Source organism: Vanellus vanellus (genome assembly GCF_965231255.1).
Source record: "Vanellus vanellus genome assembly, chromosome: 1".
Lineage (NCBI taxonomy): Eukaryota > Metazoa > Chordata > Aves > Charadriiformes > Charadriidae > Vanellus > Vanellus vanellus.
Window position 1 is genome coordinate 214,340,864 of NC_138905.1, and position 18,593 is coordinate 214,359,456.

Below are 18,593 nucleotides of genomic sequence, written 5' to 3' on the forward strand. Positions count from 1 at the left end.
AATCTGCTGCCACGTTCGTCTCCACACATTCTGGAACGACTGTGAGGGGACCCGGATGTATTCACATTGTCAAGGCCAAAGTATATTGCTGGAAATAGTGTCCCAAGGTGACGACGTTTGAATCAGGTGCAGGTGTGATTCCTGATGCTCGAGGGTGGCCCAGACTCAAAGGAGATTTCTTGCAGAGTTGCACAGCTTCAGATCTTATGGCTGAAATTCCCAGCTTTGCAGTCTGTCTCCTGCCATCCATCCCTGGTTGTTCACTCCTCCTTTCCACCACCCTCGTGCCTGCAGGGATGTCCGTGCATCTGTGCGGTGACCTGGTTTAGGAATAAATGGGGGTAGATCCAAGTCATTTTTGGGGCCGGACTAGAGATGTGCAGAAGCAGGAGCAAGCTGCTGAAGGCATGGGGACAACAGCTTTGCGTATGTTCCACAGCAGCGATGACCTAATTGTAGCTTTGAGCAAAGGGCGGGTTACCCTAGGTGCTAAGGAAGCGTTTGCTTTTCAGAGCCTGGGCATCCTTCAGCCTCATGGGATATTTGGTAGGGGGAAGGAATGATGTGTAACAGAGCAGGGCTTGCAACTTTCTGAGACACTAAAATAGGGAAGGAGGAATTTTTATTCTTTGATCTCATTAATAGAGTCACCGTTATCTTAGGAAATGCTTTCACCAGCCCTAAAAGCTTTGAAACTGTGATTGAGAGTCCTTTTTGCTTTAGAGTGAAGATACAAAGTCCTCTATGAAAAAAGGGCACAGCAGTATTGTGATCTTTTCTCCTTTTTTGCTTTTTTTTTAATGTAAAATGCACTTAACGAATATCATCGGGGTCCTTATGCAGCACAGGACAGAACATGTGCAATGCTATTTAAAAGGTATTTTTCAAGCTCGAAGATCTCCTTTAATTGTGACCATATCTTTGGAAAGAGACTTTATACTTTTTCACAAAGAGAAAGCAGAGAGGGAACTTATCTCAGGTCACGGAATCGGGGTTTTATTTCTTCTGTGATAGTGAGGGATAGTTTATTACAGCAGCATAAGACCACAGTCTCTCGAGACACTGGGTAATTCATGAGCATACTGGTATTTGAAAGTAAGTTGTCAGCTGCTGTGCAAAAGCTTTTGGTACCCCCTGAGGGCAGGACTGGAACAGGTTGGTGCGTCGCCATCGGAAGAAGGCTATGGGGACAGAAAAAGACTTGCTTAAGTTCACTCTTCTGTTCTGGAGACATAAACATCCTTGAGGACCGATGGCAGAACAACGTAAAACACGTTGGGGTGAAGCTGAACCTGGAGAATGAAAGCTAACAGGATGCAGATGGTACGAAAATCAAGTCTGACAGAATAGTGTTCTGTGTCTCTGATGAAAAGTGAGCAAGTGAAACATCAGTCAATATACAGAATTGTCTTGTCAACAGATCTGGCTCTGATGAGGATTTTTTTTTTAATGGTGTTGTACAGTCTGAGAAGCAGTAGAGAAAGTTACCTGCCGTTTCTAGACTCTTTAAACCCAAACCAAATGGAAATTAGAAAAAAGTTCCCTCACCACAGAATTGTCTGCACTCCCTCTTCTATAAAAGAGCAGAGGCCAAAAGTGAGTGGGAAGACTGGGTTTTGGATTATTGTCCTGAAAACTGTACTTTGAAACCCCTTTAGGCAATCTCTATTTCTTGCAAAACCACTGATTGTCATAACTTCTCTTGTTGCCCCCAGCCTGGTTCATCCTCCTTCCAGAAGCAGCTGACATCAGTGTAAGAGAAGATGAACGTGTTTACTGATCAGTGTTTAGATAACGTCACTACAAGCAGACTGGTCTTGAACTAGACTGAAGGGGGGAATCTGTGGAAAGTATCATGGGGACAGTGAGTAGTCAGGAAGCGCTGAAGACGTTGGTAGGGGATATAGGTGGGATATAGTTGTAGAATGGTTTGGGTTGGAAGGGACCTTTAAAGGTCATCTAGTCCAACCCCCCTGCAATGAGCAGGGACATCTCCAACTAGATCAGGCTGCTCAGAGCCCCGTCCAACCTCACCTCGAATGTTTTCAGGGATGGGGCTTCTACCACCTCTCTGGGCAATCTGGACCAGTGTGTCACCACCCTCAACGTAAAAAAAATTCTTTCTTATATCTAGTCCTAGTTATGGGATCAGGTTATGGAATGAGGAGGAGAAGACCATGGCTAGAGTAGGTGAGAAGGAAGCAGTTAGCGTAGAGGGAGCCCAGGGCTGCTGAGAACGACTCAGCCTGTCTGAAAACCTCTGCTGAGAGGTGGCAGAGTGGTTCAAGGGTTCCCACTGCTCCCTCTGTGCTGACCCCACTTTTTCCAGGCAAGTCTTTTCAGCATGCTGTACCCCCATCCTTGTCCCTTCTCTGTTCGCCCTTCAGTTAAGTGGATCTCAAAATAAGGTTAACAGCAAAATCTCACAATAATTTCTGAAGGTCAGGCTTTCCCCTGCTGTCAGAGGGGATTTAGATTTAAGTCTGTTGAAATTCCCTGATTTACCAGGAGAAGCTCAAAGGAAGAGGTGGGGTTGTCCAAAAGAAAGAGGTTGACCTGGTGAAGGAAATTCAAGAGGATGTGTTTGCATTTAATCTGGCATAAATCTATGTTGCTGCCACAAGGAACAACCCCACCTTAAACAGAAAATGCCAAAGACAGGGAGGAGGGAGGAGAATTATTTAGAATAATGAATACCAGGATGTAAATTGCAGGGCTATCATGAAAACCTCGGACAGCAATATCCATTGGGTTGTGGGACAACCTCCCATGGACTATGCATCATGACTTGGGGACGTTTTTTATGAGAAGGAATCCTCTTTTTAAACTGTTACGTTTGTGGAATATTTATATGAATAAATGATATCTTTTCATTATATAATTTCTATTGACTTTTACGTGCCACTGCAAGGTGGCTGTGAGATGCAGTCTCATGTTGCTGTGCAACGGCTGTGCCAGAGCCAGCAAGCCTGCACCCTTATCCTCTGTAACAGAGCATCCGTTTCTGAAAGAGAAGAGAAGAGGAATCAATAGGCAGCATAAAGAGCTGTTTTGCGCTTGCCAGAGACTTCGCCAACAGATCTGCACAGAGTGAGGGCTTCTGGGCTTTGCTACTATAATTCTTCCCTTCCTTGGGTGTTGCTGTCTTTTGGTTTTTTTTTTCTCTGGAGAACTCTGTGTGCACATACACCGTTCAAACATTTTGACAAGGCAAGCCACGCACATCTTCAGTACCTGATTGTGGAAGACCTACTGCTGATATTTTCTGTATTTGCTGCAATATATGGCAAAAAGTTAAACATTTTTCTGAGGTGGATTCACTAAGACAGAATATGTCAGGTTAGATTTAATTTGTCTGAAAGCTGGTTTCTCTGGTATTGTCAAAATAATATTTTTTTTTTTCTTTGTCAAACTTTGTCCTAATTCTGTGTTCGTTCTTGGGGCTCCCTGCAGCGCACTAAAAGTGAAGGTGTGGGTCTTGGAAGAATTTGCACAGCGCAGGAAGGAAATAGAATCAGGGTAGGACTTAATTTAACTTCCCAAGAATTTTTGATCCCACCTTAACCTCTGTACTATCAAGTAAAACAGAATACATTACGTGCTTATCGGTGAAAACAGATAAGAGCTCCGTGGTCAACATCACTGAGCAACAGCGCTGATTGCCCATCTCAACACGTTTCTCTTTGCAACCCTGTAATCTTCCAATTACTGAGACACTGCTGGGGTCCAACACAGGGGCTGGTTTAGGACTCAGCCTCCAAAAAGGTGGAGAAAAATCAGAGCTGAGTCGGATTTTCCTAGACTTAAAGTTGTTTTCAAACAGAAGGCTTCAAGCCCCTTGAGCGTGATGAGTTTAAAAGCAGCAAAGGATACTGAATTTGGGAAATGCCCACACTCGCTGGTTGGTGGGATGCCTGATTGGTGGGATCTTACGTCTCACCTCAAAGCCTGGTCTTTACCCACGTGCGTCTGTAAATTTACACGTGGGTGGCAGAGCAGTTATGAACAATCTGGTTTCTCTTTCTCCCTCCTGCACATTAGCAAGAAGGGAGCTCTGGGTGCTGAGGGTAAGCAAGAGCCAGATCCCACGCTGGAGACCTGCTTGGCTCTTACCCAGCCCTGGGCTCCAGGGGCTCAGTCCTTAGGTAGATCTTCTCTGTGAGCTCTGCTTAAACACTGTGGTTGAAACACCGCTACTGAAAAGGACACCGCAAAAAAAAAATTGTTTCTGAAGTTTCGAAAGAGACAGGATTTAACCCCTGAATCACGCTAAGACATGACAATTCTCTGGTTAAACCCTTCTGCCTGAGAACCCAGTAGGGACAAGCAGCTCATGACAAACCAAAAGCAATGTGAGTCTTCACTATGGATAGCAGAGATTTATTGGGGACCCTCTGTGTTTTCACATTGCTGCATAATGACCAATATCAGTAGTTACTGCACTGGTCTTTCTCCATTGACCCTCCCTGGGGAGGAAGAGTGGGCTATTTATTCCTTAGGCTGTTTCCTGACTAGCAGAGCCAATGAATCCAGGATTCCTCCTGATTTCTGTCTGCTGTCCTCTAACAGGTCCCCTTTGCAAGACCTTCTGTTTCCTTCCACATCCCTTTCATCCTTTCTCTATATCCACCTGTGCTCCACCATCACCACCCACGTGAGCTCATGCTTCTCCCCTTTCCTCTTCTCTTCCTTAGTGAGCAGCGGGCACAGCTTTGGGTGCTCTGCTTGCTGTCCCCTCTGCTTTCCTACCTGTGCGTTTTTGATCCTGCCCCATAACCATTCCCTTTTTTCTTTTGGTTTCCTCTACAGTCACAGTTTTCCTCCTTTTCTCTGCCTTCTGCTTAGTCCTGCAGCCCAGGAAGGCTCCGAGGCTTTGCTGGGGCTGGGCTAGCGGGGGCTCAGTAGGATCTAGGTGTGAAGCAGCTCATGGTGTGTCCAGCTGCGAGCTGTCTTTTTGGCCAGCTGTCAGAATAACTGTCCAAGGAAGGTCTATGTTCCCCTCCCCAGCGTGATGGGGACATGAAACCCATTGTCTTAGAATCATAGAATCATAGAATCGTCTAGGTTGGGAGAGACCCTTGGGATCATCGAGTCCAACCATCTACCCTACTCGACAAAGTTCTCCCCTACACCATATCCCCCAACACCACATCTAAACATCTCTTAAACACATCCAGGGATGGTGACTCAACCACGTCCCTGGGCAGTCTATTCCAATGCCCGACCGCTCTTTCTGTGAAAAATTCTTTCCTGATGTTCAGTCTAAATCTACCCTGTGGGAGCTTGAAGCCATTCCCTCTTGTTCTGTCATTAATTACGTGTGAGAAGAGACCAGCACCAACCTCTCTACAGTGTCTTTTCCCTTTATCTCAGCAGAGATTTCCATAGCAGGGTGTAGGAACAAACATCTTTGAGACCTTTGCTTTTCTGATAAATGTGCTTGAAATGAACTAGGAGGTAAGAGAGGACACAGAGCGATTGCATAAGCTCCCTTTTCCTGGGGAAAAACAACCAAAACACTTGCTAAAAATAGGGCTGGGTGTTAATAACTTGGCAGACTAGGAAATGGATCCGAAAGCTTTGCTTTGGGTTCCGATCTGAACCTTTCTGCTGTGGCAGGGGTTGGACTATGCCAAAGAACTGGGAGGGCTGCAGCTTCCACTGGAGCCCGTGCATGTTGCTGCCTGCATTTGGGAGCAATCACTCGCATGTGCCCATTGAAATCTCTCTGTTCCTGATCTTTTGGCAGTTTCCTACAGCTTAGCTCCTTGCCATCCCTTAGGATCATGGAGATTTCCCTGCGTGGGTTTGGGGGGTTGGTGTGGATAGTGAGTCTTTTCCTTATTGTACCTTGGAGCCTGCATCTTCTGACTGCCACACTGAATTTTGGTTTTCCTGCCTAAAGTATATGATGACAACTTTGAGGATGTTTATAATATTAATGCAAGCATTTGCCTTGCAGAGTATTTGAAATCGAATCTCTTCGCATACTTAAATTATAGGATGTTGCCTTATCAATCTCTGTAAATATTTCATCGATAGTTGATTGTGCTTGGGTTTTGTTACTTTTTCATCACTACCTCAGGGTACTGTTCAGCATGCTACAGTTTACAAAGAAAATTATCTAAAATAACAAAAAGTTCTTGGCTTTTATTATAAAAAATCTGGAAAAATAGCTGATGGATCACCACAGAGATTTTGTCCAATTTGATGATTAATTGTACTGTATTTAGACAAATCAGTGCATGCTAGCACATACTTTCTCTCCAAAGCCTGTGGCCCACAGGCATTTCTAATCTCAAGTTCCCTAAAAGAGCCAAGCAATTTCAAAGTTTATTTTGTTATTCTGAAGACTCTTATCCTGTTCTGGCAGAGACCTGAACCAAAAAAATCAACAATAGGGGTGCAGCTGGTGGAAATGTCTCTGGAGGCTCATATTGCTCAACCTGTCAGTTTTGTGTATGAGTCTCGAAAGTGTAAATAAATAAAACCAAATGTAGGGCTTTACTGTAACCACATTTTACTTCATCTCTAGCTCAGGCTGGCTTTGAATCCAGAGTGGGTCCTCCAGCCTGTTCTTCTGGCACAGCGGTGACAATTAGCTGTGGTTAGCACGCAGGGAAAGCCAAGGCCATCAGCTGATCCCTCCCTCGCGTGTGGCCCCACTGCAGCTGTGGACAGCCAAAATACCTCCCAGTCCTCTGGCTTTGGGGCATAATTCAGCCAACCTGCAAAGACCGCAGAGCGGCGTGCGGCAGCAGTCGGCGTCCTTCCACAGCGACAAGGCAACTCCTCTTTTTCCTTTCCTGAGCCTGAAGATGATTTTGCCAGGTGAGGCTCAAAGCTTGCTCAGAGCTTCTCCGGAGCGTCCTGCCTTTATGTAAGGCAATGGCCGGGATCGCTGCAGAAGGTCAGCTTGTGCCGTGCCCATCAGAGCCCTTTGCTGTGCTGCCTCGTATCTCAGGGCAGGTTCCCGACCACTGTCTCACAACATTTTCATCGTTGTTCAACAAGGGCCTCCTGCAAGCTCGGATGCCGGCGAAGATCGAACTCGTCTTTTTTGTTTGCTGCTTTTTTAAGCGCTTTCTTTTGTTGCTTTTCTAAGCGATGGCTTCCCGTGAACTTCCTACCCGTTCTGAGGGAAGTCCAGGCCCTACTAAGTCAAAACACTCGAAGATTTTTATGTGGGCAGGATTTCATCACATCCGGTTGTGAGTGGAGATGCTTAACCTTTGTCCCGAGCATTCGGTGATTCTGCGATTCTGTGATTCTCCTCGTAGCACGTAGACTACAAGTTAACAAGTGGAGAGAAAATGAAACCAAAGCCTGAGTTTTGTTGCCATATTCGTGGTTTAGTCTCCTAATTCATTGCACGCTGATACAGCAGCACGCACACGAGGAGCCAGACTCCTTCTTGTGTTAGACGACAAGCGGTGTGAAAGTATCTGGACAATCAGGGACCTTAGCTACCGTTTTAATCTGCTTCTCTACCTCAGTCATTCTTCTCAGGAACAAGTAATTACATAAGGCAAAGACGGGTAGCCCAATAAAAAAGACGTCTCTGATGTTTCTTTTCCGGCATCCGGTAAACAGGACGATGGACTGACGTGCTGAAAGCATGTGGAACCTGAAGTTCGGGTTTTTGTTCTTCATGCTTTATACCAAACACTGATGTATTGGGTTTGCGTGGCAAGGGTTTGGTAGCCGGGGGGCCACAGGGATGGATTCTGCGAGAAGCTGCTAGAAGCTTCCCCTGTGTCTGACAGAGCCAATGCCAGCCGGACCCACCGCTGGCCAAGGCTGAGCCCATCAGCGACGGTGGTAGCGCCTCTGGGATAACATAGTTAGGAAGGGGGGAAAAAACTGCAACAGAAAACTGCAGCCGGAGAGAGGAGTGAGAATACGTGAGAGCAACAGCTCTGCAGACACCAAAGTCAGTGAAGAAGGAGGGGGAGAAGGTGCTCCAGGCACCAGAGCAGAGGTTCCCCTGCAGCCCGTGGTGAAGACCATGGTGAGGCAGGCTGTTCCCCACAGCCCATGGAGGTCCACGGTGGAGCAGATATCCACCTGCAGCCTGTGGAGGACCCCACACCGGAGCAGGTGGGTGCCCAAAGGAGGCTGTGAGCCTGTGGAGTGCCCACGCTGGTGCAGGCTCCTGGCAGGACCTGTGGCCCCGTGGAGAGAGGGGCCCATGCTGGAGCAGGTTTGGTGGCAGGACTTGTGACCCTGTGGGGGACCCACACTGGAGCAGTCTTGTTCCCAAAGGACTGCACCCCGTGGAAGGGACCCACGCTGGAGTAGTTTGTGAAGAACTGCAGCCCATGGGAAGGACTCACGTTGGAGAAGTTCATAGAGGACTGTCTCCTGTGGGAGGGACCCCACAGTGGAGCAGGGGCAGAGTGTGAGGAGTTCTCCCCCTGAGGAGGAAGGAGCAGCAGAGACAACCTGTGATGAACTGACCACAACCCCCATTCCCCGTCCCCCTGCACCGCTCACGGGGAGGAGGTGGAGAGATCGGGAGTGAAGTTGAGCCCGGGAAAAAAGGAGGGCTGGGGGGAAGGTGTTTTAAGATTTGTTCTTATTTCTTATTATCCTATTCTCTTTACTAATTAACAGTAAAATAAATTAATTTCCCCAAGTCAAGTCTGTTTTGCCCATGACTTTAATTGCTGAGTGATGTCCCTGTCCTTATCTCAACCCATGAGCCTTTCATTATATTTTCTCTCCCCGGTCCAGCTGAGGAGGGCAGTGATAGAGCGGCTTTGGTGGGTACCTGGGGTCCGCCCGGGTCAACCCACCACACCTGACTGTCCTGATCATTTCAGTATCTGTAAATATTGGATAATGCTGTTCAAATACATTCTTCCCTTACTAAGCAAGTATCTTTTTCTTCAGAGAGCAGCCCTTTTAGAGGAGTGAGGGAGGAAAAGAAGGATGAAGCTGCATTGGTTGGGTGGAGGTTTTGAGCTTTTCAAGTCCTATAAACTTAGGAGCTTTTGAGATCCTTCTAGCAGTGTCTCTTTTCCTCCACAAGGACATAGATACCATACAAATGTGGTTCTGTCTCAGCTAGAAAGGGAAATTCATGTGAAGCAAAGAGTAGGGTCCTTTTGCTTCATGTTAGTATACAAATCAGGGATCCAGTGCCGTCATCCGTTCTGCTCTCCTGTGGCTTTTGACCAGGATGGTAAAGTTGGTGGATATAATCACTGCCTGTTACTCATATATGATAAGTGTAAAGAGGCCATTAATTATATAGGTGTAAACAGGCAACTGAAGTTGTATGGGTGCTATCCCAAACCACAGCACAGGACAAGACCTTAAGAGGATCACAGCGCTGGCCAAAGAGGTTTCACATGGATCCTGATAAAAAAGGCATTGATTGCATTGGATTTCTGCTTGACTGCATGTCAGAGGCAGCAGTAGGCCAGAAAAGTGGGGCGAGACAACGCCAGGAGGGCTGCAAACACAGCCACAGAAGCACTGGTAATTGCCAAGGGAAAGCTGTTAGGGAGAGAGACTTTTGGGCAGAAGGGAGGTGTGTTTGGGAAATGAAGCTTTGCATATTGTCTGTAAATAAACAACGGTGCTTTAGAAATAGCACTCCTGGGTCCGTCACAGAATGTTTCTTCTAAGGGGAAATAGCTCACAAGGCAGCATTGCTAACCACGAAGATCAGAAAGGAGAACACCACTTTGCCTTTTTGAAGAAGTAACCACTCATTGAATGAAAGAATATTTTTGTCTCCTAATACCTGAGACACATTAAAACTTGTTCCTTCCGAAATGTCTAAAAGAAATGAATGTTACTCTAAAAAGCCAGCACCAGTGTCTGGCATTGCTTCCTCTGGGCATCAGATGTGTCCTGTCTCCTGTGTCCCGGAACTCTTTCTAAAAATGAGCCTTGCAATTCTGGGATTGTCTTCATTGTGGGTCTTTCAAAGTGCCGTCAGGACAGCCAAGGTCTAACCAGTACTGAGCACCACAGCAGGATCCTTCCCATGGCTCACGTGGTGAGCTGTGCAGCTTTATAATACCTGGAGCGCTTCCATAAACTCAGCCAGAACAAAATCAGAAAGGAAAAGAAAATGTTCCTGGCTTAGGGATGAGACAAGGTCTTGTGTGGTATGGGTGAACGTATCCAACCCCTTCGACAGATTCTGCAATGATGATCTGCACTCTGCTGGATCCCACAGTCCAGGTCTCGCAGCTTGACTTGACTTGCTGAAATCCAGAGAGAAATACTGTCTCGGGGACAAATTAAGAAGTTGTAACTCTCCTCGAAGTTTCCTGGAACCTTACAGACGTGCTCAGTGGCATAATAAAATCTAGTCCGACTTCCACCTTAACTAAAGGCAGCTGTAGTGAAACCTGGGATATTAACGGGCTGAGTAGGAAACTGGAGCTCTGCAACGCTAACGAACGCGGGTTGGAGCACTCCCCGCTCGGAATTACGCCCACAAAGGTAACAGCTCTCTGAAGGTTACTGGTTAGCCAGAAGTGGTGGCACAGTGTGTACATTCTGGCTTGAGGTTGCTGGGGCAGTTAATGTTTACAAAGCTCTATTTCTTGTATTTTCACCCCCATGCAAGTGTGCTCGGCTTCCAGCTGACTGTGCGTAGCTGCTTCTCTGTGGGGGATGAAGATACATGATGATTAAGCCCACATAGAATGGCAGGATCCTGGGCAGAGGTGAGTCTTCTGGTCTGGAAAACCATGACGTGGGTTTGCCCCACACCCTGGCTTGATCAAAAAGATTTCTCTTTTTAGCTTCTTATTTTAATTGAATTCTTTTTTCTTGAGTCCCAAGGGAATTAAAGTAAAACTGCCTCGTTGTCTTTTTGTTTCTCTGAAGCAATTTATCAAACGTAATCCCAAAAGAGATGGAGAAGGCATGATGATAAAGGCAGCATCTGTTGCGTTCCCTCTTCAGACTGCTTAGGCTGCACCTTTTCCTCAGGAAAAAAAAAAAAAAAAAAAAAAAAGTTAATTGGTTTTATTGCTGCTTGGATGTTTCTTATTTACTACTGGTCCACGTAGACCAGCCTGTCGCTCTCGGTGTTCAGAGCTCTACTTTGCTATCCTCAAAGGCACAAATGAGCTTTTGGTCCTGTTACCTCTCCTGTGAGCTGCATCCCCTTGCGAGAAGCCTGGCTGCTGCTCTTCCCCGTTCAGTCCTCAGCCAACCTTTTGCTGAGTTCCGTTTGCAGAGCTCGTCTGTTCCTTCTGCCTGCCTTGCAGAAGGGATTTTAGGAAAGATTAACCCTCTGCCAATTTTAGGCATCTTATTTCAGCAGGTAGGTTGGCCAGCTCGTCTCCGTGGGTAATGGCTACTGTCAGAGGAGAGAGCATAGCTCTCCTGGGGACCATTCAAAATGAGGACTTGCTTGTGACTCCCAAGTCTAAAGTCTGATGTGCGTTTGTTTCCCTTTACATCTTCTTAAAAACAGTGAATTCGCTGAACCGCCTGTCAGAGTTGGTTGTTTCATACTCGGTCTGCAAAGGGACTTCCAGCTCGCCACTACCAGGATCCTCTTCTGATTGCTTCAACACCTGATGGAGCCCACGGTGCCTGGACCAGGTTCAGGAACGTGCTCCAGCAGAGTGCCTAAAGGCATTGGAAACCTTTGTGTTTTATTGAAACTGGGCCCTTGGCTCTCGCATTCAGCGTTAGGGGAATACGACACTTGCTTAGATATGTGCCCACTTCCCCACGTGGTGTGTTAGGCAGAGAGGTCATGTTCCCCAGGTGGATCATCATTTCTGCTCCTGAAGGTTTTCCTTCCAAAGCTGGTAGTGCCATTAGTGTGTTAATTATTAGTCTAAATTAAGCCGTTTTGCCTGGAGTAAAGCAAGGAGCAATATTTCACCTGAATTGCTCCACACCTGGGAGAGCAGAGTCCCAGCTAGGACTGGGGTCTGGTCAATGGCATGGCCTGAAGGGAGGATGAACGTACGTTGTAGCCATTTGGTTTTCAGAAAAAGATCCACGGAAGCCAACATACTTGATGGGAGGGCCTGTTCAACATCAAATAAATACAAGATTAAGGAAGGGAATGCGAATTCTGAGCGGGGTGCCTCTCCGTGCTTGGTTCTCAGTCACCGAGCTGGCTATCGAAGCCAAGGCGGTCCTTCCTCAGGCAGAACATACCATGACGATAGCTGTGAGAGCCCTTCTCCCAAGTAACATAGCGAGGGCAGGCATCAGATTTTGGAAGACCCAGGCTGGATTCTCTGCTGCCAGATCCGGAGCAGGGTCTGGAAACCAGCCCAGTGCCCTCCTGAGACAATGGTCAGAGTCAGGAGCTCTTCGGAGGCAGTGGGTGTCTGCCCTTCGTGGGAAACACTTGCAGCACCAGTGGTGGGCAGACAGTTGGGTTGCAGCTTCTCCTGCGCCCACAGGGTGTCTTTCAAAGGTTGAGTAGCTGGTGGACTCCCTTCGGCACTTGAGAGGTGTGAATGTACAAGACACCCAGCAAAGTGCTTAAGGAATAGGTGTCTGCATGATGGATGGAAAACGTTACGTTAAAACAATAGCGTTCTTTTAAAAGCATGTCACAATTGGAAGTATCTGCAATGATGTTACTAATCTGTGCTTTTAATTCCTGGGTAATAACTTTTCTGGAAGTGGATGGCAGCAGTACAGTACCCCTTTTTTATGAAGAATAACGTCTGTGAATACTGCCTTTGAGGTGGGCCACGTATATGTGATCAGTTGGTCAGTTACTGGGCACAGTTTTAAAGAATTATGCTGAATAAATGAACCGCTACTTTTCTTTTTTTTTTTTTTTTTTGTTTCATTTCTGATCTTTCTGTGTGATTACGACTTGATCGGTGTTGAAGTCAGAACTTTTATTTTCCTTCTTCTCAAAGTAAAGGGCTTTTTCATTAGGATTCCCACAGTTAACTGTGGGAAGATATCTGTCCCCCAGAAGAGTCTTGTGAGAGAAGTCTTTGCTGTAGAGTAGCCCAATTATGTTTGATTGTTCGTCACTCATACAGACTTACAGTGAAAGTTGTTTTCAGTCTTTTCGAGCTAACTTTTCACATTAAAACCCCAAACCGTGACCGGATCTGAACATACTGGGGCTGAGCAATAGTAGAGAGATGTAAGCAGCAAAAATGCATTTCGCTGTTGTTCCAGCTGATGCTGATCGCTGGTACAACTCCTGCTTTTGTGACCAGGTGACGAGGCAAGGAGAATGGGTGCCTCTTCCTGCCGAGAGGAGCCATTGAGTCAGAGCCCTTGATTTGGGCTGCTGAGAGAGCGCTGTGAGCAACATAAGCAATTTCCCCTGAGACACATATGGAGGAGGTTGCTTCTTTAAGGTTAGCACTGCCTAGAAGGGGCTTCAAAAAATCCCCAAATATCTGCGCAGAGAACAGCCAATGTGAACAATACTGTCCTGGGTATTGGAAGAATCCCTCCTAAGGATACTATTTTTGATAATAGCAGCAAAGAGGAGAAAAATAGGCCACAAGTCTAAAACATCTTTCAAGAATGCTGTCTTCCAGTTCCTGATTTTATTAAAAAGAAGGGATTTTTGTTTAAACCTTGAAGATCTTGGTGTTGAGAAATGGTTAGCCTTAGTGCAATCAGGTGTGTTATTGTCCATGTGAATAATTCATACTGAGGTTTCATCCATTTAATTTTCTGTTTCACTTTTCATAATTTTTGGTGGTTTTCATTTGGTGAATGCAAGTGTCAAAAACTGGGGTCAGATATTCAGGAAAAAAAAAATGGTGTTACAAGGGCAGGTTTGGCTTGGTCAAAGCAAATGCAAATATTGATCCAATTGGATCCAGTCGGAGCTCTGTTGACTGGAGGGGGGGGGGCCAAAAATGTCTGGCTCTGCAATACCCATCCACATCATTGACCTTCGTAGCTGGGTGAGAAAGATCATGCTTTCACTGTTTGAACTGCCAGAAATAAGCTCCCCGGGAAAGAACGTGTAACAAGGTCTAAGGTAAAATCATCAGCCTCCCCTGCGTTTGTCGGAATTATTGTAACTAGAAAGCTCTTCTGCACTAAAGGAGAGTTTGTGCCCCGAAGCAAAGACGTTTCACAAGAGTGAAATGAGCAACACCAGTGGCTGTTGAGTGAAGTTGCCATTAAAGCTCTCACGCCTTCAGGTTTTGAAATGAGAACTAAACTTGTTATTAGCAGTCCCTCGAGGTCTCATTTCCGTTCCAGCGAATAACCTGGTTTTGTGCTCAGTAGCTCATTTCCCTGCATTTTCAAGTTTCACCTGTTTTATTTTATCTTGGAGTTACTAATTTTTATGACAAAGCTTCTTTTTCTTTTTCTTAGGGGGTTGTTTATCACCATCCATGACAAAGGCCATATTGCAACTATGCTAAACTCTTGGCCTGAAGAAAATATTAAGGTATGTGGCATGTCTTCTATGGACTGTGAAATTACAGGGAGCTGGGTGGAAAACGGGATATTGAATGGAATTGCTTGTCACTATTTACAGAATTGCCTGTTTAAAAGGACAAGCAAAGAAATATTCCCTTCCTCAGATTGTTTCCAGGCTAATGGTTGGATTTCAAAGACTCTGCCATGTGTGCATGTGGTCAAGAACATCTTTATCAAAGGTAGCAGGACCTCGGGCAATAAAAAGAGTGTGCATGGTAATAAATTTGTACAGAATAGGATTCCTAGCAAAGAAGTAACGTGTGTCTTGAAGAATTCTGTGGCTAACTCGCAACTTGTTAGATGTACCAAAGCTCTTGAAGATATCTCTGTAACCGACTCGCTTGTTTGACTCCTTCCCAAATCCAATGAGTCATGCAGCATCCAGAACACTGGCAACTCTGCAAATAATGTTTGATATCCAGCAGCTGAAAATATTACTGACACCCCACCCAAAAAGTGATCTTGTGAAGTGTTTTTCACTCGAGCTCGGGGCTGGGCAAGTCCCTGGCATGAAATAAAGTCAACGCTTAAGACAGGTCTTGCCAGTCACCTGCTTCCATCAATCTGAAAGTACATGTGCCTGGGAATTTCCCTGGCTATTGACAGAGCTTCAGTCCCCTATCGGTCAGCTGTTTCTTCTAGGAACAAAGGTTTGGCAGCTGAGAAAATCTTGCGAGCATTTTCCATTTCTAAGGGAAAGAAAAAAAAAAAAAAGGAATTTAACATGTTTCCAGAAAAAAGTAATCATATTCTTATAACCTTGTCTTTGGAACCATGGAGAACAGATGTAAACTAGATATTTTGGCCTTGCTCTGTCCAAAGATCTCAGTATTTCCATTTGTTTCTGACTCAGGACTATGAGCAGGACTCATTATGGCTAATAGATATGTTTTTGCAGATGGGGAAACTGGCACAGAAAGATTAGAGACTTGTTGAAACAGCCCGCTCTGGCACCCAAAAGAGACCAGAGGAAGGGTAGTGGTCCATGGAAGAGATTCGGACTATCTACTTTCCAGGTTTGCCAGACTACAAAAGCACCCAATTTCATCGGTATCGCTGTTTTGGACCGCAGGGTTCCCTGTGTGTTTGTACACAGACTTTTCCATGTCTGAACTGGCAGGCACTGGAACACTCGAGATTTTGAGATAAGTAGGGAGGCACCCGGACTGCACCTAAGTCCCCGGAGGGACCCAGTTTTTTAAAAAGGCTGAACACCAACACCAGTAAGTCCCATTAAAGACAGTGAAGAAATACCTGGAGATGCTGCCCTACCTTTTGCTTTGTGGCTCCTTTGTGGCAACAACACTTACTGTGGAAACGGGAAATCTGGGTTGTAGGGCTGGATCCTCTGCCTGGAAGGGCTGGAAGGGTGCTCTGCTTCTCTTAGCAAAGCCTCAGCCAAGCTCTGATGTGCCCCATCTCCACCACACCTCCTGTTGAAGCTGCGCTGCTCTGAAAGAATCAGAGTGCCAGAAGCAAAAAAAAAAAAGGAAAGAAGCCGCTTCTGAGCTTACTCATGTGGGAGTGTGGGGTTTCTGTGTCTCTTCCAGAGTGGCTAATGAATCCTGCCATGAAGAAACATTGGATAAAATGCCGATAGCCCTCATCAGTGCCTCCCCTTGCTAATTTTCTCTCTGGTTCCTTAATCTTGTACTCTTTTCTGCATGATGGCCCAACTACAGCAGGGGGAATGCGGAGAATCGCACAGGATGGTGCTGTGGTAGGGTGTCGTCTTGGCGGCTATGCGTTCAAACCACCTCAAAGAGAGGATACTCTAGAAACCGTATCTCCTATTCCAAGACAAGTGTGCTGCCATGCGAGCTACTGCACTGGCCTTCTGTCCTTCCTTCCCTCCCTCCCTCCTTCCATAGGGTGCTCACCCTAGAAGTCCACTCAGCGACCTGAGTCCCTGTCAGGATTACTCCCATACGGGGCCGGTCAAAGTCATGATGCACTCAAGGCAGAGTATCAATTCATCCCGTAAAGGCTGACCTCGTGCAGTCAGTACAGGGAAGTGGGAATGCCGGCAGCTGCACTTGCCTCTGCATTGCCTCGGAAGCTCGGAGGTCAGCGTAATGCTCTGGTTCTCTGCTGGACCAGATGCCTCCCACTTGGGCGTTGCAAAACTGGGCTACCTACACACAGCCTATGGTCCAGAGTCATCTCAGCTAACGTCAGCTGCCTGAAGAGTCAGTGCCTGGTCTCAGCTTGTGAGCACTTCTGCCGTGATCAAGGAAGAGGGAAATGAGCATCTTCAAAGAGAAATACCCCTTTCATCCCTTCCCAAAACAGCTGCTGGAGGGAGGAGGTGCACTCTGGAGGTTTCTGCCTCTCCCCATCAGCTAGCAAAGCAGCTTAGAAACCAGTTAGATGATTGCCTTAAACTGCACGCCTAACTTTTAGCCAAAGACTTTGTTGGAGTCAGCAAGAAAATTTGTAGCACAGCTGGAAGTAGAAAACAGGTTCCTAATTGTTAAACCGGTGGTTCAGTTAGAAGGGTCTGTCCTGCTCAGCCAGAGATCAGTGGCCTGTTTGTTGAGTCCTGATCATACGAACATGAGCAATTAAAAGCATTATTTTAATGTGCTTGTATAGCAGGTACCCACTGAAACTTTGCTCTTTTTTTTTTTTTTCGGTGTTTTTGAAATCCAAAAAGCCACAAACAAATGTGCATCCTGTTTCCCCTCTCTGATCCAGACAGCAAGGAATGTCTCCCGTGCTGTATTTTCTGTTCTCCTGTATTTTTCAGGGTTACCTTGAGGAGCTTTGGTACCTATAGAGTGCAGCACATCTAAGGCTGAAGACATTTTCTCTCTCTGATGGATATCTAAGTGCTCTCAAGAAGTTTTTTGCCTTGCCTGAGAGCACTTATTTGTTTGGGTGAAAGGGGATCTGTGCTCTAAAGAAATATTTTCATTCATTAGAACTTAATTATTTAGAAAAAAAAAATACAAGACTCTCAGCATAGTTAGCATTTTAAGTCCCTTTCCTATAATTTGCATCACTTTCCGGATAAATCTGTAGCAGTGCAAGTGCTTGCTGCTTTCCCTATTCCCATTACTGCCTTCCAGTCCCAATTGCATCCTCTGGGTGTGGTAAAGAAGCGAGCGCACACCCAGAAACAGATGGAGCCCACACAAAAAGAGACTTTCCTATCACTAGTACTTCACATTGACTCAGAAAGAGAAAAAATAGGAAAATGTGTGAAAATGGAGGTGAATAAGGGTATCAATGCCGTGATTGTGAATTTCCCGTGGCAGGGCTTGGTCAGCCTCTAGCCTAAGGATAGGTGTGTAGTCCTTTCAGTTTTAATAGTGGGTTGTTTTTTTTATTGAAGGTTCACTTTTAGGAATTCTAACTCCTAGTGACAAGAAGCTCTTGTCAGAAAAAAAACCAGCACAAAACCAAATGCTCTACATATAGCAGGACCATTTCAAAATTACCCCTGTTGCATATAGGCTGTCAGTATTACTATGTGCATTACAACCCTGAAATGTATCATGTCTGAAACTACTAGAGGTTTTGGGTTTTTTTGCTAGAGGGCAAAATAGATGTAAACAATTGCTGAACTATGTAACGTGATGTAATTCTGGTCTGTCATTACAAACAGTGGTTTAGGTTGAGCGAGAAAACAGCCTTGGGATCTGTATGTAGTTTATGTTGAATAAGAAAGGACCTGAGACAGATGAGTACGATTCTTCCTGAAATAGGAAAGTGCAGCAAGAGGTTTATTCCATTCCTAAACAACAACATGCTTCTCCATCACAGCAGTAAACTAATGCATCTTTATTCTTCCCCCCCCCCCCCCCAAAGAAGTACATCTATTGAGATGGTAGCCTCTAATCCCCCATTCTCTTATTTCTCGCTAAAGCACAGACATGTGTATGTCCTATGTCCTAAGTTTAGCCTTAACTTTGCAGGTCAGCAAATAAAGAACTTCTCTGCAGCCTTCTCCTTTGAAATCCAAGCTGGACTGTGCACTTGAGTCCCCCGCGGTCTGATAAACCATTGGATGTGAGCGCTCTGGTCTCTGAAGTGCTGGGACAGCGCTCAAAGTTCAAGTTTATTATTGTATTTACAGCTTTTCTCCCACAGTGGGACTGGATTCCAGTATCTTCTTACTGGATTTCAGAACTGCCCTAAAGAGAGCCTGACCCTGGGGACAAAACCAACAA

At 45.9% G+C, this 18,593-nt stretch overlaps 1 protein-coding gene across 1 annotated transcript in view; it reads left to right on the plus strand.

Moving 5' to 3' along the window:
- The window catches only part of ME3 (malic enzyme 3), a 133,902-nt gene that overhangs the window by 76,434 nt on the left and 38,875 nt on the right, over positions 1–18,593 (plus strand). Inside the window, exon 4 of the mRNA XM_082479389.1 lies at positions 14,311–14,386. Coding sequence (XP_082335515.1) covers positions 14,311–14,386 — 76 coding nt within the window. The remainder of the gene's footprint in view (positions 1–14,310; positions 14,387–18,593) is intronic.